At 44.1% G+C, this 25,808-nt stretch overlaps 1 protein-coding gene across 2 annotated transcripts in view; it reads left to right on the top strand.

Annotated features, from left to right (window-relative positions):
• Positions 1-18,606, top strand: part of SLC25A20 (solute carrier family 25 member 20) — a 35,918-nt gene extending 17,312 nt beyond the window's left edge. The window contains exons 8-10 of one of the 2 annotated variants that reach the window (XR_010561534.1): positions 1,354-1,478; positions 2,072-2,190; positions 18,542-18,606. Coding sequence is in view for 1 of the 2 variants with exons in the window: in XM_065407680.1 (XP_065263752.1) it covers positions 1,354-1,478; positions 2,072-2,134 (188 nt within the window). In the remaining variant the exon portion in view is untranslated. Of the gene's footprint in view, positions 1-1,353; positions 1,479-2,071; positions 3,303-18,541 lie in introns of those variants that run through there. The other variant, XM_065407680.1, reaches the window with a different exon arrangement.
• The last annotated feature ends 7,202 nt before the right edge of the window (positions 18,607-25,808 follow it).

The raw sequence follows: 25,808 nt of genomic DNA, 5'->3' as shown, positions 1-25,808 counted from the left end.
GCGTCTCTCTCACAATCCATTGCTTTTCCTAACTGGCAAATCTGCAGACATCATGGAAATATCTACAGTCTGCACTCCATAGAATTGCCGTAGGGACAGCCCAGTCCCTGGGGAGAACAGACATTTGGGGTTGCTGGGCTCCAGCAAAGGCTGCCGTTAAGGTTCTGGTTGATTCCTTCGGCATTCCTCACAGAGGAATATTCCTGTACAACGGAGCTCTGCAGCAGCCTCTAGCAGGACTATCCTCTGGCTCTGCCTTGCATTGACCAGATCCCTGCATCTTCTCTGTCACGCATCAAGGACATAGGCAGAGCTTCTGTCCCAGTGGAGCCAACAGTGGTTGCTGATGCAGGAAAATCCTTTTGTTTGTGGTGTGTTTTTTGTTTTGTTTGTTTGCTTTGTAATTTAGCTTCTGTGATGCTCCAGACCAAGGGACCAAAACCTGAATGGGATATAGTAGAATATTGCAGCCCCTGCTCCACTGAGTCACTTTCCAAAAGTTGTTTGTGACTCTGAAGGGTTAGTCTGGAGTAGCTGGTTAAGGGCTCCGTAATGGTAATACTTTCCAGTGGCATGTCACATGATCAGGTAATTTGTTCCTATAAAATCACTTTCCTCAAACACCTGGTCAGATCTGTGTAACATCAGCATTAAAATGGAGCCTGTAGTTTTCACTGGAAAGCCACTGCCATTCCTGGCTCTAGTATGTGGGAGGATATTCTTTTTGAGAACAGACCAGCGTTGTTTCTTGCAAACCCGCTTTATTGATTGATACACCACTGACTCTCCACCCTGCCAATGCTGTTAGCGTGACCAGCAGTAATAACGCTAGATTGAAGCTCCCAGTTTTCTAACCCTTAGCTTAAGTTCCTCTTTTTTTCTTTTTTTTCCCCCCAGGTGACCCGATTATTATTTAAAACTATTACAGTGCTGGTGAGCATATGGCTTCTGCTCACTGGGTCTTTGTTCGAGTTGTCAGTGACGTACTAGACTAAAAGTGGGGAGAGAGAGCTCAGTAGTTTGCGCATTGGCCTGCTAAACCCAGGGTTGTGCGTTCAATCCTTGAGGGGGCTATTTAGGGATCTGGGGCAAAAATCTGTCAGGGATGGTACTTGGTCCTGCTAGTGAAGGCAGGGGAGTGGACTCGATGACCTTTTAAGGTCCCTTCCAGTTCTATGAGATAGATTTATCTCCATATAATAAAAGTAAATAAATAGTCTTTGAAATCATTTGTTACTTGGAAAATAATCCATATGAATTACAGGGGAAGGCCACAGTGCAACAATTAACAATTAAAGTCTCAGTTGGCTGCATTCACAAATCATAGATGGCATGTTCTGCTTCTGTCAACAGCTGCTCCAGGGAAGTATCCTAATGGCTTTAGGGATGTGCTGAGGGAGCTTATCAGAGAGGAAGGAGTCTCATCCCTATACAAAGGGTTCACAGCCGTTATGATAAGGGCCTTTCCCGCTAACGCAGTAAGTAAACCATGATATCTAGTGGGCTGCAGGGAGCTGGCTACTTGCACCCTAAATCCCTAGTGGGTGTAAAGGAGGCAGTTAACTCTGATTCCAGACTGTTTGACTGTTGTATTATCTCACTAGTGCTGCACACCCCTGGGTGTATGGTCTGGGGGATCTATTTCCAAGCTTTTAAAATACTGGCTCAAATCTCTGTAGCTGGGAAACTAAAGTAGGCTGTAGGGATAGCACTAACAGAAATAGGGTCACAGGCTTTGCACTAAACCCCTCTTGGTGTTAGCAGATGTGTGAACTGTTAGTTTGTTCTAACCCAAGTGCCAGCATTTTGAATGGCTAGATTGAATCAGCACCTGTTTTAAATGGAAGGATCTAACAAATGACACTGAAGATCAGAAATTCTGCCTCTGCTATAGAGGGACACAGTCATGTCATTACTTCCAGTCCAAGATAAGTCATGTCGAGGGGGGAAACACACCATGTTTGGGGTTTATAATGCTACTGTACCCCTCAGCTTTGAGAAGACCTTTTCCAGCACTCCAGCGTTGTGTGCCTAAGGCTCATCTGATCCTTGTGTTCTGTGTCTGTTCCAGGCCTGTTTCCTTGGTTTCGAAGTTGCTATGAAGTTCCTTAACTGGACTGCACCAAGTCTGTGAAGACTAGGAAATGTCCTCCTGGGACAGGAAAAAAGACCATGGTGCTGGATTAAAGGGTGATTTGAGAAACCATAGGAATTATTAGTTTTCTAATCCCCATTGCCTTACTCACATCCTCTGGATGGTATAATAGGTGCCATTCTGAACCTTGAGCCATAACTCTGATGTAGAGTTTTCATGAGGAGTGGGAAGTACGAGTACACTTACCTTCTGAACCAAATACACCATAGCAGTGATGCTGCTAATAGACACTTATTGCTATTACAGTGAGAGTCCCTAAGTACTTCCTCTGGAAGAAGGGGAGACTCTTAATTTCTTTCTTTATTTACTGAAGAAGCCGTTAGTGCTGAAAATCTTTCGAAATAGTAATTACCAGCCAGTGTGCACTTAATTCTCAGGATATAGCTTAACACTTTATTGCCAATGTTGAGGTGAGACGCTATTTTCTATCAGTTATAGATACTCATCAGCTGTTAGCATGTTGATGGTGCCTTTATTTTATGTGGGTGTAATGAGGGGCAATATGGAACAGAACAGATTATAGCTAAAAAAATCCTAATTCTGGGGAGAGGGGGCAGGGAGGGATTCTAAAGCATTATGGAGGACCTTGTATGATGACCACCTTGAACGGATGAAAGGTGCACTATGGAACTAAGAGTTAAAGTGAATTATGCCCAACTTCCTTGACTAAGCACTGCTAACCCGGCTGGCGGGGGCATTCAGCAGAGAAACAAGTTCTAACTGATCTCATCTCTCTTCAAAATTCTTTCTTTCCCCCCTCTGAAATCCCTTTGGTATTTCTTGATTCACTGACTATATCCAGAACACAACTTCACAAATACCATATGACTCATTGCAGTCTGTGCTATATCTGATGTCCCTGAATGATGCATTCTGGGAGATGGTGACCTAGGAAGTACAGAGAGGATTTCAAAGTGGGAGAAGACTTCAACTTATTTTGGTGCTGAATTCCTTCCATGGCTTACGTAATGGGGACAGACAGCGTCTGGCTCCTCAAATCAGCATTAAGAGATCCTGTTAAACATAACAAATTTTGAGTTGACATGATTGATGCAAGGGACAGGCAAGACAGTCTGTAACCTGTTCCAGTTGTGATTAAATGATCCTATTTTATCAGGACTCAATAAAGTTTGCTGCTGCTCAGCTAGAATGTTTGCTTGTGGTTTTGTGCACTCTGCATTTTGGTGCATGATTAGCGTATGCAAAGGGCATACAAATATTCCCTTACACTTTGTTCAGAGATCTGCCTACCTTTAAAGTATGGATGGGTAGCCTGTCTTTGGTGGTGGTAATTCTATGCCTCTCAACCTTTAGACCTGCCGCTATCTGATACAAGCCACTGAAATGTGTGACAAATGGCTGAAATGGGCAATAGCTGAGGGTTTTTTGTTTGTGGTGCCACCACTGCTAGGTTAAAATGGTTTTTAAGGCTGTTTTCTCATGGTGGGATGCAAACAAACCAGCTGTTACAGGTGTGTGGGGGGTATTGGGTTAGGGAGAAGATCCCTGCCTAGATTCCTCAGGAGGCACCAAGGGAAGTGAGGGCTGGGGAATGAGGAGTTGTCCCTAACCAGGTCCACCAAGGCATACAATTAATTTAGCACGCTTTCCATTAATGAGGCTGTCCCTGCCAGGCTGCCCCCTGCTACGGCACCTGCAGCTCAGGACCCTGCTCCTCACTCCCTTTCTCTTGTAAGGAGCAGAGAGGAGTCATCCAGCTGCTTCTGTGTTACCCTTTGTTTTCCCAGAAGTTGAGGGAGCAAGGTGTTTGTTTTGTTTACATGGGTGGGGAGGACAGAGTGGACCCTCCCACTGTTTGTTTGAAGAGCCCCACAACTCAGGACTACCTCCACTTCCCGCTCTCTCCCCTCCCCAAAATATCTTGCCAGCTCTTCCACCTTAGGAGCCTCTCTGCTCCTTGGAAGAGAGAAGGGGAAGCAAGAGGCCCAGAGCTGCTGAGGAAGGCAGATATGGCCCTCCTTTACCTGCTATTGCTCCCTGTCCTGCCATACGCTGCCTGTGAGTGTGCCTGTGCACTATCCTGTGACACGTTCAGTTTCATACACTTGAGGTCTGGTTAACCCAGCTGCTTCTGAGACAGCTCAGATAAGTAAAATCAGTAACTTTCACGCTCTCCTGTGACTGATGTGGGTTTAGCCAAGTTCTAACAGACGTTGCTAGCTAAGCCCTTATGCTTACTGGAACTCTTATAGCAAAAGGCTGTAGATCAGGTTCACTTTCCATTGTTGCAGATGACAGTTTGAATCTAGATTTGCTAAGGATCATCATGTAGTTACTAACCCCAAGTACCACTGATTAAAAACATTTGCATATGCAAAATGGCAAACTCACTCCTTGCACAATGCTCTGTGCACGTTTATACTGACTGTGCTGCTTCCCTGGGTGTGAGCAAGAAGGAGAACAAACTGAATGTTTCAGTGAATATTTATTGACCAAACTGCTGGTTCTTGGTTCCCTGTGCTGGGAGCATGTCCTAGAGCAGTTCAGATCCTACCTTTACTTTCCTAATATTTATTTGCTGGAAGCTGCCCTCCTCTCTCTCTCCAGCCTTTTATATGTTTAAGGAATTCTGAAGTTGGATTAATCCTTTAACTATGTTCCCTCTCCCCTGGGAGACGGGAGGCAAGTGAATTAATTTCCAGTCCCTTACCTGCCCCTAACTCCTTGCTTGAGCTACACCACAACCAGCTACAATTACTGGAAAGGGGGTTCAGCTGAGTCTAGCTGTTAAGGGCCCTTGCAATTAGGTTAAGCTAACGAATGGCCAGACTGGGTCAGACCAAAGGTCCATCCAGCCCAGTGTCCTGTCTTCCGACTGTGGCCAATGCCAGGTGCTCCAAAGGGAATGAACAGAACAGGTAATCATCAAGTGATCCATCCCCTGTCGCCCATTCCCAGCTTCTAGCAAACAGAGGCTAGGGGCACCCTCCCTGCCCATCCTGGCTAATAGCCACTGATGAACTTTTCCTCCATGAATTGAGCTAGTTCTTTTTTGAACCCTGTTATAGTCTTGGCCTTCACAACATTCTCTGGCAAGGAGCTCCACAGACTGGTTACGCCTGACAAGCCTTAGAGTTTCCCTAGGCCTAACCCCCACTTAGGCTTCTGGCTCTATGCCAATTGCTTCCAGACACTTGCCTGCCAATTCCTGGCCCGAGGCAATGTTTGAGATGGGAGATCCTTCCTTCCATGCTGAGGGAGGAAGTATGGCTGAGAACTGGCTCTTCCCAGATTCCCCATGTGCCCCACTTACTAGCAGGCAGAGACCTGTTCTACTCCTTGCTACAGCAGCATTTAGTGGCCTGGGTAAACCCTACTCCTGGGCATTAGCTAGTGTGGCAATGTACAGTCTTGTGCAATTCTTCAATAGCATTTTGGACAAGGCTGGTTTGAAATGTTTCCTCAGATGGACAATAATATTGTCTGCTAATTCCTTAATACAAGGACGGGTTTTTTGCTGCTGAAAGCTGCTTTCCTGAGTGTGTAGCCAGCCAGAGACATGGCCCCTTCCTTTGTGATAGAAACTGCCTGTTCGAAACATTTGTGAAAGGAACAGGGCACAAGGCAACTAAGAGTAGGAGTCACTCTTGAAGTTTCTCATTAACTTCTGCAAAAGGAACCTGTCTGCTATTGTTGTTTTAACCTAGGTGTTAAGGACAGCTGGGGGATTCTGAGCATTTCCCCCTTGATTAGAAATGGGGGAACAATTGCTAAAGCAAAAACCTGACACAAACAACCTGGCTGGTTACGCCTGACAAGCACTGAACTGAGGTCAGCTACCACTGAAAGGGAAAGGTCAAGGGCCTCTACCTGCCAGAGAGACAGGGTTAAAGCAGTATTCCCCAGTAACTGTGGTCTTGAAGCAAAGGAGTGTGGTTCCAATCAGGGCACATGCAGTTTAATAATTGTGTGCTGCCTGTGGACTGTGTAGCAAAGAAAACCTGCATGTAAGTGGGGATGCAGCACACATGTTTGGAAGTTCAGGCATCTTTACAAATGCCATAGATTTTTATTAGTAAAGGAGACTGACACACTACCCATGACTGATCGGTGCAGCCATCTCTCTAAGAAGGGGATGAGGAGATCATGTATATGCAGAGAGAAAGTAAAATCTAAGGAAGAAAGTGTGGCCCATCCAGTTCTCCCATTGGATTCTCAAGGCACTGTACCTTTCTGCTTTGTCATCCCTCTGATCATGCTAATATCCTGCTGATTTGCTTTATCTGTTTCACTGCCCTTATAGGGCACTCCTGCCCTTGGGCTTGATGCACAGAATATATGGTTCTTCCTGATTTATGTTAACTCTTAATTGCTGCTGTCAAATTTGTAACTTCCTAATTTTCATAGTGTTTCCTGAATTCTCTTTACATTTCTCCCTCTGTGGAAAGAGTTCACAGCAACAAATTATACATTTTGTATGCCCATGAGGCCATACGTACAGAGTGGGATACAACAGATTAGTGGGTGGCCTCTTACCAGTTCATCATGACATTATAGTAACTCCTCACTTAAGGTTGTAGTTATGTTCCTGAAAAATGCTACTTTAAGAAAAACGATGTTAAGCGAATCCAATTTCCCCATAAGAATTAATGTAAATAGGGGGGGATTAGGTTCCAGGGAATTTTTTTTTTTTGCCAGACAAGAGACATTATATACACAGTATAAGTTTTAAACAAACATTTAATACTGTACACAGCAATGATGATTGTGATGCTTGGTTGAGGTGGTGGAGTCGGAGGGTGGGATATTTCCCAGGGAATGCCTTGCTGCTAAATGATGAACTAGCACTCGGCTGAGCCCTCAAGGGTTAACACGTTGTTAATGTAGCCTCTCACTCTACAAGGCAGAGCGAATGGAGGGAGGAGACAATAGACACAGGGCAGTGACTGCAAACATTCCCTGTGGAAACTGAACGTGACAATGAACCCACGCTATCCCACTGGAGCGCACTGCTCACTCCACTTTCCAAAGTACCAGGGGGTGCATGTGTGTGACAGAGACACACTGTGTGTGCGTGTGCGTGCGAGAGATGCGCATTGCCCCTTTAATTACGCTGACCCCACTCTAAGTACACTGCCTTTTTAAGTAGATCAGCAAGTTGAGACAGCTGCTGCTGCCAGCAAGCTCCCTCCGTCCTGAGCCCCGTCATGTCCCCCCTCTGTTCTGTGGAGATGGGGTACAGGAGTGGGGGAGGGGGACACCCTGACATCAGCACCCCTCTTCCCCCCTCACCTGCACAGCAAGCAGGAGGCTCCTGGGAGCAGCTCCAAGGCAGAGGGCGGGAGCAGCTCCAAGGCAGAGGGCAGGAGCAGCATTCAGCAGTGGGGGGACGGACACCTGAACTGCCCAGCACTTGATAGCCTGCTGGACGGCTGCCGCACAGGGAACTTAAGGGAGCTGATGGGGGGCTGCCAGCCCACCCTGGTTCCAAGCCCCCACCAGCTAGCTCCAACGGACTGCTCTTCCTGCAAGCAGTGGACAAAGCAGGCAGCTGCCAAACAACATTATAAGGGAGCATTGTGCAACTTCAAACGAGCATGATCTCTAAGAGATCAGCGACATAACGAAACAACGTTTACTGGGACGACGTTAAGTGAGGAGTTACTGTACTGTGCTGCCCAACTGGCTACAGTGGCAAAGAGTCACATGGTTGTTAGAGGGCAGGACTCCCGATTACATTGGAAAACTGCATGCAATTTGTCACTAAAGATTCATTCTTGTTCTCAACAAACATGGAAGAGGGGATTGGTTAAAGGGCTTGATCACCAATCTTAGTTCCCTCCCTCCTTTAAAATGCTCCCATGTTGGATTCCAGCAGTTGTTTCCTTCAATTCCAAAGATCCATTTAGTTTCTAGAGATTTCTCTCTTGCGGACATGAGAGCTGAATTTAATGTCTGAGCACTCCTTCTCTTCCATTGGTCCAGACAGGGCAGAATATCAGAATCAGCCCCCTCCCCCTGTTCAATCATTACTTTACCTTGTAACACTTTGGGCATTTGACTCACCATTGTAGCAGTCTGACTCGGTGAAGTCAATCTTCTGAGTGACGCTGAAAAGAGCAATCAGAAATTCAGTGGATTTGTGCCCCAACATGTGCTGAAAAAGAATAAATGGAAATGACCAAAACGTTCTACCACATGATACACCTCTACCCTGATATAACGTGACCCAATATAACACGAATTCTGATATAACACGGTAAAGCAGCGCTCCGGGGGGGTGGGGCTGCGCATTCCGGTGGATCAAAGCAAGTTTGATATAACGCAGTATCATCTATAACGCGGTAAGATTTTTTGGCTCCCAAGGACAGCGTTATATCGAGGTAGAGGTGTACTTGCAATCTAGAGAGAGGATCATGGAGAAGTAAACTCTACTTCTCTGAGCCTATTTGACTTACAGTAGTGATACAAAGGAGAATTACACATGCAATATAATACATAATTTTAGTAAGTTAGGATCGATCAGAGACCATATTTACCTTTCTTTCTGTAGTGTGTGTAACACAATGGTACCCCCAGTAGTAAAACTGATGCCGTGTCTTTATGAACCGCACATAGAGGCCAGGTTGTGTTGTGCATTAACTCTGGTCTCTAATGTTAAAAATCAAAGCATACTGAGTTAGGAATCCAAACTACTGTTGAAATCACAGAACTCATAACGAGGACGAACTCTCACTGAAGTCAGTGGGGGTTTCTATGGTGAGGGCCAAGTTCAGGATAGTTGCCATACACATGGGAGAGAGGAAAAGCCCTATCAGGGCACTTGACATATCCTGTGGGATGTAAGTACAGGACAGCTCCTGCAGAAACCTTTTCAAGTACTCTGTTTAGTCCTTTTTTATTTCATTTTTAAATCCATGTCAACTTGAAATTTTGTATAACTATTTCAGAAGTTTGAACAGGTTTACAAATCACTGCCATGTAAACATCAGCAAGAAAGTATTAATCATTACGCAAATGAGCTCATCCCAGATAAGAGATGAATTCTTCATTTCTTTGAGTGTTACCACTTCCACTGGGAAGACCCAGGAGGACTACCAAAGGATCATGTGGTAACAGATAACCAACACTTTGTCATGTGTGGTTACAAACTGCACCCCAGTACTCTGTGACTGAACATCTGCATAACATCTCTGCTTTCACCACAATTTCTCCTATATTTATCACCATTCAATCTCTCTATATATTTTAACTAGACTGGTGCTAAGTGAAACAATACAAAAATTTTCTTTTATCATAGTACAAACTGATGTTGTTGGTCTTCTTTTCCGGATCAAGTCCTCTGGGGTAATTTGTCTATCCAAATCCTTTCCCCACCGTGTCATATATGGACATTTTCCTTGTTAGGAAAGTTGCCTACAAAGATTGATGTGTTATTTTTGGTTTCCTAATTGACCAGAAGTCATTGTGTTTACTAAAGTTAGCTTTCGGTATAAAATAACTTTATAGAAAAGTTGAGAGATGTTTAACTTGAAGGTACTGGTACCATGGGAGAGTTAGCCAGTTAAAGCTGGTTTTGATTGCTAAATAAGTTAGAAAAATTTCTTTGATGAAAAGCTGGCTGACTGTATGTATTCCAGGGCTCTCCCAATTCTTAAATCTCTCTGGTTTGTAATTTGAGTTAAAATCTGAATGATATGCAATGGGGACAATAATGTATCCAATCCCGAGTTCTATTCCAAACTTATAGAGTACGCTTTGCCAAAGGATATGTATAAATTTCTGGAGGGTGTGATTTTTTAAAATTAATCCATGGTAATGCAGCAATATTTACATGGCCACAATTTTCTTATTCAATAAAGACCCAGCGTTGGCTGTGTTACTGCACCCCCAAGCCACTAACTGCTTTGAGCTGGCTGGCTTGACAATACCGTGTAATATTTGGAAGAACTAGTCCACCCTTTTTAATGGGTCTGTACAAAGTATCCAAACTCAGCGTTAGTGTGACAGATAGGGCAACATCCTGAGCAAACCCTACTGAATTAAATGTATGTATCTTTGTGGGCAGAGATTGCATGTAATTACAGAGAGAGGGGGACAACAGCCCTCCAGGAATTTAGAACAGTGGAGGTCATTTAGGCAAATTCACTCAGGTTGTAACCCCTCCAGAGAGCTCCCCCTACCTGGAGAGAGGCTCACATGTACTGGTGGAAACTGGATTCTTCAGGGACCAACTGACAAAGAAAGGACTTTTGGTTAAATAGCCTGTGTTAAAACTGACCCAGGGCCTTCCTGTCTGTTTTTTTAATCAAAAAGATCTTCTGTCCCAGGCGGGCCCCTAATCCTTCCAGGGAAGGGCTGGAAGGACTTGGCCCAGTCTATGCTCTTGTTCTGAGGAAAAGGGGTTATGAACGTGCAACCACAGGAAAACCTCTTGGTAGGGTTTGAAGGACTGTTCACAGGCCAGCACCCTTGTTGGAGTTGGGGTGACCTCTAGCAGGTATGTAGAGTCTTTTATTGTTTGTAATGTGTATTCTTTGTAGTGCTTTTACCTGAAGAATAAATAGACTTGCTTAGAAAGAGCTGTGTGGTAACTAAACTGTATCGATTACTGTTTATCATCTCTGAGGAGAAATGTAAAGCAAGCCTCCTTAGGCACTCTGATTTTGCTAGGGAATTCACAGTATAGGCAGGGAACTGTGTAGGCTGGAGATACCTGCTCAGGAGGAAGAGAGATGTATGTCTCCACCCAAGAGAGGCAACGGCTGGGGAGCCAGAAGCTTAGGAATAGGTGCCCCTTGCTGGACCATAGAGGGGGAATACATGTGCAGATGCCATGAACTATGACACTTGGTCTTTTCTTATTCCACATAAATTCTAACAACGTTCTCTATACTCCTGCTAGTGTTCTATCTCAGACGACTATAGGAAGATTTTGAAACAAGGAAGATATCCTTTGCAAAGTATTCATTTTGTCTGTGGATATTTTTATTTTCTTCCTAGCCAAGAAATTGCATACTTCTCCCACCAATCCAAATCTTTGTTTATTTGCTGAACTAGAGGTTTGACATCTCAGTCATAGAGCCCGAGCTTGAGATGTTAATTCCCAGGTATCTGACAGAACCTGTTGCCCATTTGTATCCACATGTTTTGTGGGGGGATGATTCTTCCAAGTGTGGCAAACTCCTAGCTCGTATTTCAGAGTTTGCATCATTCACTTGGAAGACAGATACTCTCCTGAAGTCATGGATTTCTTTGATACTAATTGTACAGAAATGCTCAGGTCAGATAAAAAAAATCATATAATTGCCAAACAAAGCGATTTTCTTATGTGCTCCAGCAAGCTTTATTCCTGTGATAGAGTCATTATTCCTTATTCTCTGCAAAACGATGCATGGTCAATGCAAAAAGCAAAGGCAACAATGACATCTCTCCTGTGCAATTCAAAAGGGGGAGATTTAACTTCACTGGCGTCTGAACCTATTGAAGAGGCGGGTGGGCTCAAGCCCACCTGCATCTGAAGGCTCCTCCTGCAGCATAAGGGGAGGAGGTACTGGACCCAGGATTCAAACAATTACAGGGGACACCGGCATCCGAGCTGCTGCGAGGCTGTGTGATATGGTGTACTCCCCACACAAGCCCAATCAGCCCATTAAGCTGCAAATGGGGAAGATGTAATCTGTGTGGAGGGCACTAATGAGGAGGAAGCTCACCTGTGAGGGAACAGGCAGTGCTTCTATAAAGGCAGGAGGGAGAAAGCCTGCAGTCCCCCTCCCTGAGGTGAGAGAGAAACCCGTGAGAAAAGAGATAGGAACCTAGGAGAGAAGGTTTACCTAGTAGGCCTAAGAGAGAGGGGTCTGACTAGGAAAGCTGGAGAATGAAAAGCTTGGAGAAGCATGGTAGGAAGTAGTCCAGACCTTAGATGTAGCTGCAGACTGTAACTGCTCACTATAGGGCCCTGGACTGGAACCCTGATTAGAGGGTAGGCCTGGGTTCCCCTACCAACCACTGCAGAGTGGTACTACTAAGGGCAGCGAACGGGAAGACTGCCTGAGTCACCATGGGAGTGTCCTAATCAGGGCAGTGGGTGTGAGCACTGCCTGACGCTGCTTGTGCAGAGAGACTTGGAAAGATTCCCCTGGAAGTCACAAAGCAGCCATACTGTAACTCCATGAGCAGGAGACCTGCAATGGTGGAAGAGAAGAAAGGGGGCATGGGACTGGGCGGAGCTAATCCCCAGAATCGCCTGAAGGAGGCACCAGCCAGCAATGAGTAGAGCACCCCATGACAAGCTAGTATAAAGAGCCACCATCTCTTCAAGGAACTGGGGGCCAAATGTCCATATGGGATGTGAATTTAAACATGGAGTTCCACTCTATGCTATCAAAAGTTTTCTCTCCAGCAAGTAATAACAAAGGAAATGGATTTCTTTTTCATCTGGCACTAGGAATACAATCAATTAAAATCTTTGTTATATGATTCAGCACAGCTCAATGAGGTTAGGTCTTTTCCAGACTCACTTTACATCAAAAAATAAAATACCAAAACCAGCATATAAATCAGTTCTCAAACTACCGTGATTTGTTGAACCATAAACAGCTATACTCTCCCCATGAATATGTGGACTGCTTCTCCTCTTGCAATGTAGAGGTACTCTCTCCACCTAGAGTACATCAACCCTCACCCTTAGGGACAGATTATCTTTTTGAGTTACTCATGGGTATACAAAACAGCTAAGGGCCCCTTTCCATCCCCTCCACTCTCCTCCATTCCTGAGACCGCTACCCAGCCACCCACTCGCCCCATATTATCCTTTATTTTCTCTATATTTTAAGATACAGAACACAGCGATCACAGTTATGATCACTCCACTTAAACTTAATACAAATTTCTTTACAACATTAACATGCCGATCAGCTATTTGTTCTTGATGACTCCCAAGAAGTCTTTTCTGGTTAATGATTAGTTACTTCTCAGGTATCTGAGTCCTCTTGTTCAGCTTTACTTCTGCCATTGCGAATATGTTCTCTAGTCTTTCACCTTTTCTTTTCCTGCCTGCCTTTGCTGGAGTTGTGCTGTCAGCCATTTTTTTCCCCCAGCAACCTCTGGAGTATCCTCGTGTGTGTCTGAGATTTGGATTTCTATCCCAAGCAACCTGAGTCTATCTTCCCCCTTGTTTAAAACTGTTGACTGTGTAATACCAATTCTAGAAGGAAATTAGTATGTAAATGGGAATCCTGATCTACTGTGGATTTCTGCCCATCTGACTGCTGCTGTAATTTCCCCTATCTCTAGTCTTGTCTCTTTTAAAGTTAGGGCAGTAAGGTCTTGGGGAAATTGCAGATTGTGGCCTTTGAGGGTAAGCTCTGGAAACTTTCTGATGTTTTTCATAATTAAATCTTTGTTGATAAAGATGAAACTTCACAATCAGATCTCTGGATCTGTTATGAGGCACAAGCTGATGGAATAGGATTCTATGTGCTCTGTCCACTTTCATCACCTCCAGAGAGCTCAGATTTAACAACTTGACATACCTGATTGGGTTTCTTCCTTCAGCATTTTCAGGCAGAACCTTAATTTCTAACCTTTTCTCCTCACTGTCTTCTATATCATCTAACATAAGTTACATCTTTCTCTCTCTCTCTCCACTCCAGTAGTGCCATGTGATTCTGCAGCGTATGCACGCTCTCTCTCTCTCAATTGTTTCTCCTAAGTCAGTTTCTAACACAGGGACTCAACCTGCAAAGTCAGTAACTTCCTTCTTTTTGCTAGACGCTTGAACATCATTTCTCAGAACCTTAAACTCAGAGATTCACTTCTGAGGTCTATCTTGGTGTGACCATTTGGCTCTTTGGCCTTATTATTCCTGCCTGTTTTGTGAGGACATACCCTCACTTGCAGTCAGAGAGGCCTCCTTTCTCAGTGAGGGTTTTTTATTTGTAATGTTTGGGTTTGTTTTGAGGAATCCATCCTCTGGAACCCTGTGCTCCACTTTCTTGATCAGGGTTATTTGGTGTAGAAGGTTGATGGAGGCAAATTGTCATTCTCTGAGATCAGGCTTCAGACAGACATCTTAGTCTGGTCCCCTGCTGCTCCCGTCACCTTGTCCCATTCCTGACACAGTTCCATTTTGACATCACATCCTCACATTTAAAACAAGGTTTTAAAATCTTGCTATACATAGGGAGGAGTATGGAACACAATGTCCCCAACATGCTGTCAAATGCACAAAGTAAACAGACTGGAAATAATAGGTCTGTAACTTCCTTCAGTTCTAGTAAGCTGAAGTGCTGCTTGTAGCTAGAAAAGTCTGTGTCCCTTTAAATGGCTCAGTTCTCTGGCTGCAGCTCTTAGCACATGGAAACTGCAGAACACAGGAGGACCAGATTTGGCAGAACCATTCCATATTTGTTAACATTCTGCAGCCACAACAGAGCTTCCAAATTGTCATAACAAGCTACTAACCCCCCTCCTTTTCTTGATAGGGCCCAAATAGCATAACGCCTGCATGCAGGACAGAGATGGAATGATATAAAAAAAGGCAGAATCACAGCATTCTCTCTGGCAGAATACATAAATAAAACAATGACACTGAAATACATATCCTCTAGACCAAGGATCACACAACATGCATGTGGGAGGGACAGAATTTTACTGACCATCTCTCTATTTTATTGACCTAGTTGTGTTCAATGCATTAAATGCTGCTCTTGGGGCCCCGGGGGAAATAAATTGGACATCATGTGAGAAGGGAGCTGGTTGGCTGAAGCCAAGTGGAGTGGTTCTTTTATTATTCATAGTCCACATCCCTAAGGGATCATTAAGTAACCTACCATGTCCCTCCCAGCCCCAGTAGCTAGGGCTGTGCTTAAACTGCATCTCCTTTGACGGAGTCTGAATCAGCTGTCAACTAGAAAATATGGTCATCTCTAATAGGGGCAGAGAAGACACGCATCAGACAATCAGAGAGGGGTAATTTTATTGTGGTTATTTCTGTACTTTGCCTTCTAATTCCCTGCTGGGAGCAAAGGCACCATTAAAGAATTTCTGCTCCTTGGGCACAGTTGGAAGGAGAAAAAAATGCTGAATAACTGCAAATAACTGAAGCTGCTAGTTTTGGAATTGGAAGCTTTGTGGGATGTCAAAGCGACATTAATGTGTAAGTGTAAGATTTATTATTGATGTTGCAGTATTTCTTAGAGACCCCAGTCGTGGGCCAGGACCCCATTGTGCTAGATGCTGTACAAACGGAATAAAAGACAGTCCCTGCTCCAAGGCACTTATAATCTAAGCATGAGACAAGAAACAACAGATGAATACAACAGATGGGGTGGGATGGGATGGTTCCTGGGGGTACCTAGAGTTATGAGGTACCTCACTACAACTTGCCCTTAGTGTGAGGAAGCCTTGTCCCTATCTTCTGTGGGCCAGGTCCCTGACTCCTTCGGGCATGGGCAACACAAGCACTCCCCTCTCAGATTATGCAGGCTCTGCTGTTCCTCTGCATGTTAGCATTTGGCATGCTTCAATCCTCACTCCCTCTAAGCATCCCCGTGGAGTGTCCAGCCCGTTTCACTGGACACTCTCACCATTCACAGATTTGTTGCTTTCAAAGGAATAGTACACCCTAGTTTACCAGTTTCGTTTAAGTTTACTGCTCTGCTTATCACACAGCACTTAGATATATTGATAGTGAAAACTTGTATGAGTTTATTTAACAAAGTATAGAGATTTGAGAAGAAGCAAGCAAAAGTAATGGAAAGAAATGGTTCAATGTAAAATAAAACCATAAGATGAATTTTATGCATTTTAGAACCTAGACTTATTTAACAAGCTATTCTCCTAATACAGGATAGCTCACCAGCACTGTGATCACCAGCCAGCGACTGGCTGTGTTCCCCCTTTCATGAGACATAACTCACTGTCAGCTTGTCTCTTCAGTGAAAGGATACTGTGTCTCTTTGCAACCCCAAATACATCAAAGCAGTCCCTTGATCTTTATTCATAACCCAGGCACCTCTTGCTGTGTGCTTCTTCCTGGAGATTTTGCAATGTTGATTAGTTGGTGGCTGCATATGCAAATAGGCTTACATTGTGAGAGACACAATGCACAAAGACAAGACCAAGAGACTACATCTACAGTCCCCTGTCTGAACAGAACCTGAGGTGTATCACCTTCTTTTAATTTCAAGGCTTTAAGAACATAATTTCCAGTGTAGGTACATAACTTCTTAAATATTATCTATACATACAGTTTGCAATGATTATGATAAACACTGGGCTATTGGCTCTCAATAGAGACCTTACATGCCACCCTTTGGTGAATTATTGTGCATAGATATGACCATGGGGATCCCTGTAAAACTCTATGCCCACCTGTGTGCCCTCTGCCATTTGACACAAAGAAGTTCTTGGATCACAGGGAGCATAAGTTCAGAGAAAGCTGCACGCATGCTTAGTGCAACAATGCAAAATTTCACAGGTTGAGAAATACTTCCTACAGTCTAGAGACCTTGTACAAATACACAATCAATGGTGTTTTGGATTCTGAGGCTGCTAACTGCCAATAGCTTTCTGGAAGGCGCAATAGCTTGGGGAAGCAGATTAGGGAGATGGAATCCAAAATTAGTGTTAGATCAGCAGGACTCATGCTAGTTTATAAATGGAGGCAGTGCTTTACTTTTAAACATTTGTGTGTCAGACAATACACTCACTGAGGCATAACACTGTCACCAGCATGTGATTTATAGCATGTGGTTATGCCTTTGAAGATTACAATCTGTGCTAGTCCCCTTAAAGCAGGCTATCTTTTTCTGAAGGAATCAAGGTAAGAAGCTCTACCCAGGTTTAGTTTGTTTCCTGAAGAGCAGTCAGAGAATTTTACTGCAAAACACTATTTAGAAAAGACTTTGGAGCTGTGATGGGGCAGCTAAAGAAGAGGAAGCTGGATGCAGAGACTTGAGTTCTGGAGATGCCATTTATTCAAGAACTAATTACAACCGAGGCCTCCTACCGCACAAGTCCTAAGGAAGAAAAGTTTCCTATAGCAAGAGCAGCCATCTAATTGCCTAAATTCTTCAGGCTTTGAGTGCCTTCTCTGCTTCTAAAAATTCTCCCCAAGCGATCTGCATACTTGCTGCCTATGCACCAAATTATGAGCCCCTTATGTTCCTTAGTGAGCAGTTACTCACATGATTATTCCCATTTAAGTCCACGGGCTACTTGTTCTTGACCACTGACATCTGTCCTGACCTGGGAACTCCTTATATCAAGCTGTTGGTATTATAAATTATATGCTAGGATGAGCTGCTTAAGGAAACAGTATCATGGAAATGAGGGAAAACACAATTTAAAATATTGTTGATACCTTTGGGAATCACTAAAAGGCCACCTGGTAATTAGCATAAATAGACATGTTAGCATAAGTGTTTGATCTAGGTTATAAATTTACAGGGGCTTTTTACAATATGTAGTTTGTGATAAACAACCCACAAAAGAACAAAGACAATCTTGAAATAATGGATTTCTAGGGGATTTTGGGGTACATGTAACCCTGAGGTAAACACATGAATGCAATTTGAAATATTGGGAAATATATTTTGATGCAAGTAGCTTATGTCAACAGTCAGAACCTCAATTATGATTCCCCAGAATACCACTCATGGACCGGGGCCAGGAGGCAATCTACATATGCTCGCACCAGACATGCGAGCGTGTGGGTTAAGGGGTATAAAATAAGGTGTATGTTCAATCTCTAGTAGGCACATCAAGGTGATGGGATGGTGGAAGCCTGGACCATCACAGCCCACCTATGATATTCTCTAGTGTTTCTTGTATTTTTGTTTCCAACAGTCTCTGTGAGGTTGTATGTCAGTCAACACAAAATGTACCAACCCTCAGTTTCTCTGCTTACTTAATATCCAAATAGTTCCAAAATTTTCACGTTTCTATAGGTCTCACCACTTCCATTCTTAATAATATATTTATGTAGCCAAAATAACCTATCAGTGACTAGTGCCACTTGCACGCAGCCATGTCTCCATTCATCCCAAACTTTTAATTCCCCAGGCTATACTATGTTAGTAACTGATCACCATTGTGGAGAGTTGGTCTACTACTCTATAGCCCTCTGAAAGCTCATCAGCATTTCCCATGGAGCTCCTGCAGACAACTTGGGTCTGGTGACTAGATTGCTTATAGCCACAGGAGCAGGTTGCTGCATCCTGCTGAAGCATTTGCAGGAAAATCTGTCTATGTAAAACAAGGCTGTAATCCCCTGCAGGCTAAATGGAATGTGATGTCTAGCCACAATGACACAAAACTGCACTAACTTAATAAGTACAAGACTGCTTCCTTTGGTAGCTACATTTTGTAACAAAATAATGTGCACACAGATTATTTATGAAAATGTAATTTTGTTTGTAGGTTCTGATGATGTAAACCACAAGATTGATGGCCTCAGCACCTGTTTCACTCAACTAATCCCCCACACCTTTGTGCAGACATTATCTTTACTTGCTGTGTCATCTGTATAAATTGGTAAGGGCCTCTGGCCAGGGACCTTGTCTCATTTTCTCCTTCAGCACTATATAAATAGCAAGTATAGGTTGCGAACACACAGTCCTGTGCTCATTATTCCATCTGCCTTTGCTCATTTAGGAGTCTCTCTTTCAGGACAGAGCTGCCCTGCTTTTCAAGGGGCAGCTGCTTTTATGCAACTCAGCCTAGTGCATCTGCACTCCCAGCTGTCACTATGGTAACCCAAATCCATGGGGAAACTGAAATGTGTTGCTTGGCAACAGGCTCTTGACTGCAGCTGCTGCTTCATTCCATTGAAATGATGGGAGAATTGGGACTCGTTGGAATCTGAGTTTTTACCTGGGGGATGAAAAGTCAGGGATGAATGGAGACAGACAAGTGCTAGCAGGGCAGGAATGAATAGAAACGTTAATTTATAGACATAGAACCATCATAAAATGTTTGGAAGGAAGGACTCCATTTGGCTACTACCTCAGCTTTGCCAGCATCCACACCAAGGCACTACTCTGAATGAGACACCACATCACATTTTCCCCCTTATTCATATGCCTTTGTTTTACTCTTACAGGTTAGCTGAATACATAAATACTCCAGTCTGGATGTATTTAATCCATGTTTTTACTTCCAGGCTTTCACTCTTGCTCTGGGCCTATTGATGCAGCACCCTCTTTCAATACAGATTCACTTGTAGTTGGGCTACTTTTCAGAAGCATTTTAAATTAACTTGGAGCTGGTGGGGGGACTGATTTGACAGCTCGAGAGTGATAACAACTTATCCACACAACCAGTACAGTACTGGGGATCCGGGGGAGAATATAAGGAGGTAGTGCAAGCTTCCCCTGACTTTTACTGAAACCGGGCATGGCTGTTTTAACTCTTTTTTTCCCAGCAGAAGGGGGTTGCCCTCCATCTCCTTAGCAGAGCCTGAAAAGCCCTCTAATTTATATTTATTTTTTATATTGTTAATGCCTGCATCCAACTGAGAATGGGGCTAGAGCAGTGGTTCCCAAACTGGGGTTCGCGAAATGTTACAAGGGGTTCTTGGGAAAAAATTCCCTAGTGGAAGACAGAGCTGTCCCTAGCGACCCCAGGCAGTCTGGGGCCAGCAGCCCAGAGCCCCTGGACTTCCAAGAGCTAAGCAGATCAAAGCCAGCATATCTATCACACTGAGGAGATTTAAACTTCAAGCCTTCTTATAAGAAATGGAAAGGGAGGTAGATATTTTTTGCTGTTTTTAAAATTAAATAGGCAGCTAGTATTGTTTTTAAAATTACTATGAAGAACAAGTTTAAGCTTTGTTGTAACGTGCGTTGTTTGCCTGGACTGCTCAAGACCTGAATGCTTGTGTAGGAGGAACTCTTTGACTTGGCTTCTTAAATACCTTAATTCTTTCACATCCGATACTCCTTGATGAAACATAGGAGCCTGGTCTTATAACAGGCTTATTCAAAGTGATACAAGCTACAAAAGTGAGATCTTGCCATTTTAATAATGTAATAAAAATACTGTAATGATAAATAACAATTAATAATAAATAGTGTGTAATAAACATGTCATAAAAACAAATTTTATATTTCCAAGATCACTGCTTTTATAATTTATACTCAGGTAAAGGAGACAATCCCTGGAAATATTAATTTTTAGGAGGGGGTTCGCGAGACTTGACATTTTAGTGAAAGAGGTTCACAGATTATTAAAGTTTGGGAACCACTGGGCTAGAGTAATAGACTGTCCCTACAGAACTTACCCTCTAAAGCAGAGGTGGGCAAACTACGGCCCCTGGGACCCTCCTGCCCGGCCCCTGAAGGCTCACCCCCAGCCCCTCCCCTGCTGTTCCCTCTCCCTCGCAGCCTCAGCTCGCCCCGCCGCTGGCGCAGTGCTCTGGGCAGCAGGGCTGCGAGCTCCTGGGGCAGTGCAGCTGCAGAGCTGGGGCCTGACCCGGTGCTCAGTGCTGCGCGGTGGCGTGGATGGCTCCAGCCAGGCGGTGCAGCTGCCTGTCCTGGTGCTCTGGGCAGCACAGCTGTAGTGCTGCCAGCCACCGGTGCTCCAGGCAGCGCAGTAAGGGGGCGGGGAGCGGGGGAGGTTGGCTAGAGGGCAGGGGAGTTTGGGGTGGTGGTCAGGGGGTGCGAAACCTTAAATTAGAGTGAATAAATTAAGACTCGGCACACCACTTCTGAAAGGTTGCCGACCCCTGTTCTGGTGTCTCCAGTCTGTGGGATGCAGCCTTAAACAGCTTAAATTGGTTAACATAATACACTTAACTTTTTTCCCCTCCGTAATCTTAATTTATCCACAGATGAGATCAGTTTGTTCACAATGTGATGGGAACCAAGCCATCTATGACACAGCATATGACATCTACTTCTTTGTTAAAATACATTTTTTCTTTTTGTTTTGAATTTCTTAATTCTTTAGCACAAATATTCCTGTTTTTGATTCTTTTGCATAGACATTTATTTTTACTTCTTTAACATGTGCATTAATAAATATAGTGGTTGGCTGTGAGCACATCTTAGCAATCTTCTGTGAGAAGAGGTATAGCTCTATCTTCTGACCACTCTGTTTAGCAACCGAACTTTTACCCAAGCTTTTTAAGAGTTAATTTGCTTGCTATAGCAATTAAACTTATTAAATATTTGAAAGCACAAACTTTAACAACTAATTTTTTTAACACAACACCAAAGAAAATAGTATTAAAATTAAAGCAAAAGTAAGTTTAAATGGATATTTATGCAAACACTGAGGGTAATAAACTTTCACGACATTTGAGCTATGTCTACACTATAGAGTTTTGTCAACAAAACTTATGCCATTTTAATTAAAGTGCTTTAATTAAACCATTTTTCATGTCCACACTATGCTAGGGTTACCATACGTCTGGATTTTCCCCGGACATGTCCGGCTTTTTGGTCCTCAAATCCCCGTCCAGGGGGAATTGCCAAAAAGCCGAACATGTCCGGGAAAATGCCGGCATCCCTGCCCCAGTCCCCTGCTTACCTGAGCGGCTCCGGCAGGCTGCGAGCTGCAGGCGGATTCCCCGCCGCCACGGGGGAATCCGCCTGCAGCTCCCCCCAGACACCTCAGCTCTGTACAGCTGAAGAGCGGAGCTGCCCGAGCGCTACTGGCTTCACGGTTTGCCGGGCAGCCCCCAGACCTCCAGACCCTGCGCCCCCGGCCGGGCGCTTCCTCTCCCGGGCTCCGGCTGCGCTGGGGAAGCGCCCGGCCGGGGGGGCAGGGTCTGGAGGTCTGGGGGCTGCCCGGCAAACCGTGAAGCCGGTAGCGTTCGGGCAGCTGTTTCGCGTGGCTGGGAGGGAGGAGGGGGAAATGCAGGGCACTCAGGGGAGGGGGCGGAGTTGGGGCGGGGAAGGGGCGGAGTTGGGGCAGGGACTTTGGGGAAGGGGGCGGAGTTGGGGCGGGGAAGGGGAAGAGGCGGGGCCAGGGCCCTGTGGAGTGTCCTCTTTTTTAAAACCTTAAATATGGTAACCCTACACTATGCTCCTTGTGTTGGCAGAGTGCATCCACAATAGCAGCTCTTGTATTGATATAGAGAGCAGTTCGCTGTGGGTAGCTATCTCACTGTGCAACTGGCTGCAAGGTGCTTTGGGAAGGGTTTGCAATGCCTCATGGGGCAAGTGTATCAGCTTGCTGTCTCTACGTTCAGATAGCAGCCTGAGGCAGGGGGATGGGGACACTCCCCCATCAGCCTCCAGTTCTGCACAGCACAGCACAGCAGCCCCCCCCTCCCCCGCAGTGGCTGCGTTCCTAGTGCCGCGGAGAGCAGCATTCCACATTAATTGTTCTGTGATTCCCTCCAAGTTCTCCCACAGTCTCCTCAGCTACCAAGAGCAGCATTCTGAGCAGCTCTGTGAGCTCTTCATGCTGAGGAATATCAAAGCTTCCCGGAGCTCTCAAAGGGGAGGGGAGCATGCCTGCATAGCTAGATGCAGGGGAGCAGAGTTCAAAACAGTGAACAGAGCGGTCACGGTGGGCATTGTGGGATACTGGGGAAGGCCAGTTATGGCACCATAAGGAGCAGTAGTGTGTACACTGACACTCTGTCACTTTAATTTTGCCACAAAAAGCTCTATGTCTCCCGTCGAGGTGGTTTTGTTTTGCCACCAAAGTGGCTTTGTAATGTGTACACCTCCACTGTTTTGTCGGCAAAAGCTGCCTTTTGCCAACAAAACTGTGTAGCGAGACAAGGCCTTGCTTGTGTTTGGGAGACAAAAGTAACCTGTTGAAATCTGTTTGATTAGCTTTAACATTTTGTAACATAACCAGACATCATATATAAGCACATTATAGCCAAAATGTTTAAAAATAGCTATTTTAATATTTAAAGGTGGAAACAAGTTTATAAAAACCTAAAAAAGTTAAGATTTTATTACCTTTGCATTAATGTGCAACTGAATTATTTACTGAGGCAGAAATATATGTACGCTGCATAACTGAGGCCTTTGAGTTTAGCAACAAATTCCACAACTGGTATTATGGTGGTTATGACCCAACCACAATATTAACAGTATGGTAGAACTAATGTTTAAAAAAAAAAAGTGCAAAATTTATTTTTGTTGCAACAAAAAAGTAAAAACAAAATATTCACAGGACTCACAAACAGGACAACATACATAAGCTTACAATTGAAGATGAATGGTGCCTATTGTATTTATAACTCTACAAGATAAGGCATTAAGAGCTTAAAGTTATTAAGACAATGCATTTTACAAAACAGTTAAACAAAAGAATTAAACATTGAATTAGCAGGATTGTTACCTTTTATTTAAAACTTAATAAGAATGGATAAAAATCACTTAAATTATTTGCCCAATTCATTGTATTAATTTAATTAACTTAAGATAAAGTAAATAAACTAAGCACACTACTATATAGAAATAAGAACAACCCACGTGTCATATATTGGTTAGTGCAGGTTGCCAAGCAACAAAAATGCTAACTATCTTCAAGAAAGTCACAAGTCTCTTTAGCTATTGCATTGCTGAAGCATTAATTATTAATCTTACTGGATTTATTTAAAGTAAAATTTTTACCCTAAGCATTTTGATTAATTTTGTTTTTCCCACTTGCTCTGTCTCTGTAACTATAACTTAAGCAGGAAACAATGTAGGAATGGAGGGAGACAGGAGCGAAGGGAGATTAATTAAGATTGTGAGAGATTTTAAAGTATAGGCAGGCGCAGTGAGTTTGAGTTTAGTAATCTGAGCCAAGTGAGGAATACAAGAGGGAAAGGGAATGGCTTGAAGGAGAAAGGACAAAGGAAAAACTTGACCCTTATGTAAAAATATTAGAGAAGGATGGTTATATTATTAGCTCTGAGAGGGGAGTGGGGGTTAGTGGAAGGGGGAGGGAAGAGAGGACTGAGAACCAGGACATCTGGTTTTTATCCCAGCTCTGGAAGGAGAATGGGGATTTCTATCTAGGGTGACCAGACAGCAAATGTGAAAAATCGGGACAGGTGGTGGGGGGTAATAGGAGCACATATAAGAAAAAGACCCCAAAATCGGGACTGTCCCTATAAAATCAGGACATCTGGTCACCCTATTTCTATCTGTTCCCACAGAACCTGAATTTGTTCCCCAAGTGCCTGTTGCTTTTGTCTGCACTCCAAATGGATTATAGGAGTGCCCTTCCTCGCTAGAGTTAACTGCTTCTGGGCCACTCCACACATGTTTAATATTTTTAGCTTGTCTTTGCCAACCTAATGTCTGTCTCTCTTGCTGGCTGCACACTGCCAATCTCCTAGCCTTCCCTTCATTTCTTGTGAACTGTAAGCAAAACGGGTATTTACAGATGCCTATACCTGCCATTGGCTTTTTAAATTTCTTATTTTGATTCTTTTAGTTCCTTGATTTGTTTCCTTATTTGTTTAACTTTTACTTCACATAATGAATCCCAGGGTTGTTTTTGTGCCTCATGTCCTGCTCCCAAATTTAGGTACATATTTTCTTACAAAAGATGTGCGAAATAATTTATTATTATTTTTTGGCCATCATTACTCTTAATTTGTGGGTTTTGGTATTTCACAGTTTTAACCTTTCCTGTATCTGGGCATTTTGCCGAGAAAATGTTTAAGACTGCAATATAGTCTTAAAGTATGGCTCTATGCCCAGAAAAGCAGTTTGCTTTTATTATTTTTTGTTAACCAGTTATTTAAGGCATTTCACTAAAGCAGCACTTATTATAAATTTCCCCAGTGCCCAGGGTAGCCTGCTACAAGTGTACTTAGGATCCATAACCCCTAAAGTCCAACCTTTATAACAGAGGTGGCCAAACTTACTGACCCTGTGGGCCACATACAATAATCTTCAGAAGTTTGAGAGCTCCTAGCCCTGCCACCCTGCTGCAGGACAGAAGTCCCTAGCCTTACCACCCCGCCACAGGACAGAAGCCCAACCCCCTCTCCCAAGTCTGGTAGTCAGATAATGAGGGGGGAGCTCTGCGAGCTGCACTTTAACTGAAAGAGAGCCCCGGCTTGGCCACACCTGCTCTATAAGATTTACTATCCAAAATCCAGATGGCTAGGTTGCGACCCCATGCCAGATCGGTTTGACTTAACACTTGGTTAATGGCTCTGGGCTGGCTCACCAATTGAGAAAAAGGTGTAGTCAACCATTTGACTATGCTCACCAGTTTATTCGTAAAATTGTTCAAGACCAAATAACTGAATTTAGCCAAACTTATTTCAAAACAAAACAGTACAATATGGAAAGGAAACAGATACCTTCCTTCCAGAAAGCAAATTCTCAGTGTGTTCACCACACAGAAGGTACTATCCCTAACATATGTATTGGCTAACACAGCCAAAGAATGGGGAAAGGGATAGGACGTAAAAGCAGAGTCAGAACGATGGGTAAGGCTACGATTTAGTCACGGAGGTCACGGCAGTCACGAATTCTGTGACTTTACCGGACCTCCAAGATTTCTTCAGCTTCAGCTGTCAGCAGCTGAAGCCGTGGCTGGAGCCATGGCAGGGGCCGTGTGCCCCATGCCGGGGGCCGCCACTGTGGCCACGCGCCCCATGTAGCCCTGCGGCTTGTGCCGGGGACCGCCACCAGGGCCGTGCGCCCTTGCCCTGCGGTGGGGGCTGCAGCTGGGGCTGTGTGCCTCTGCCCCGGCTTGTACGGTTATTTTTAGT

The sequence above is a fragment of the Emys orbicularis genome, chromosome 7 (genome assembly GCF_028017835.1).
Source record: "Emys orbicularis isolate rEmyOrb1 chromosome 7, rEmyOrb1.hap1, whole genome shotgun sequence".
Lineage (NCBI taxonomy): Eukaryota > Metazoa > Chordata > Testudines > Emydidae > Emys > Emys orbicularis.
This window is presented reverse-complemented; position numbering and strand designations above follow the sequence as displayed.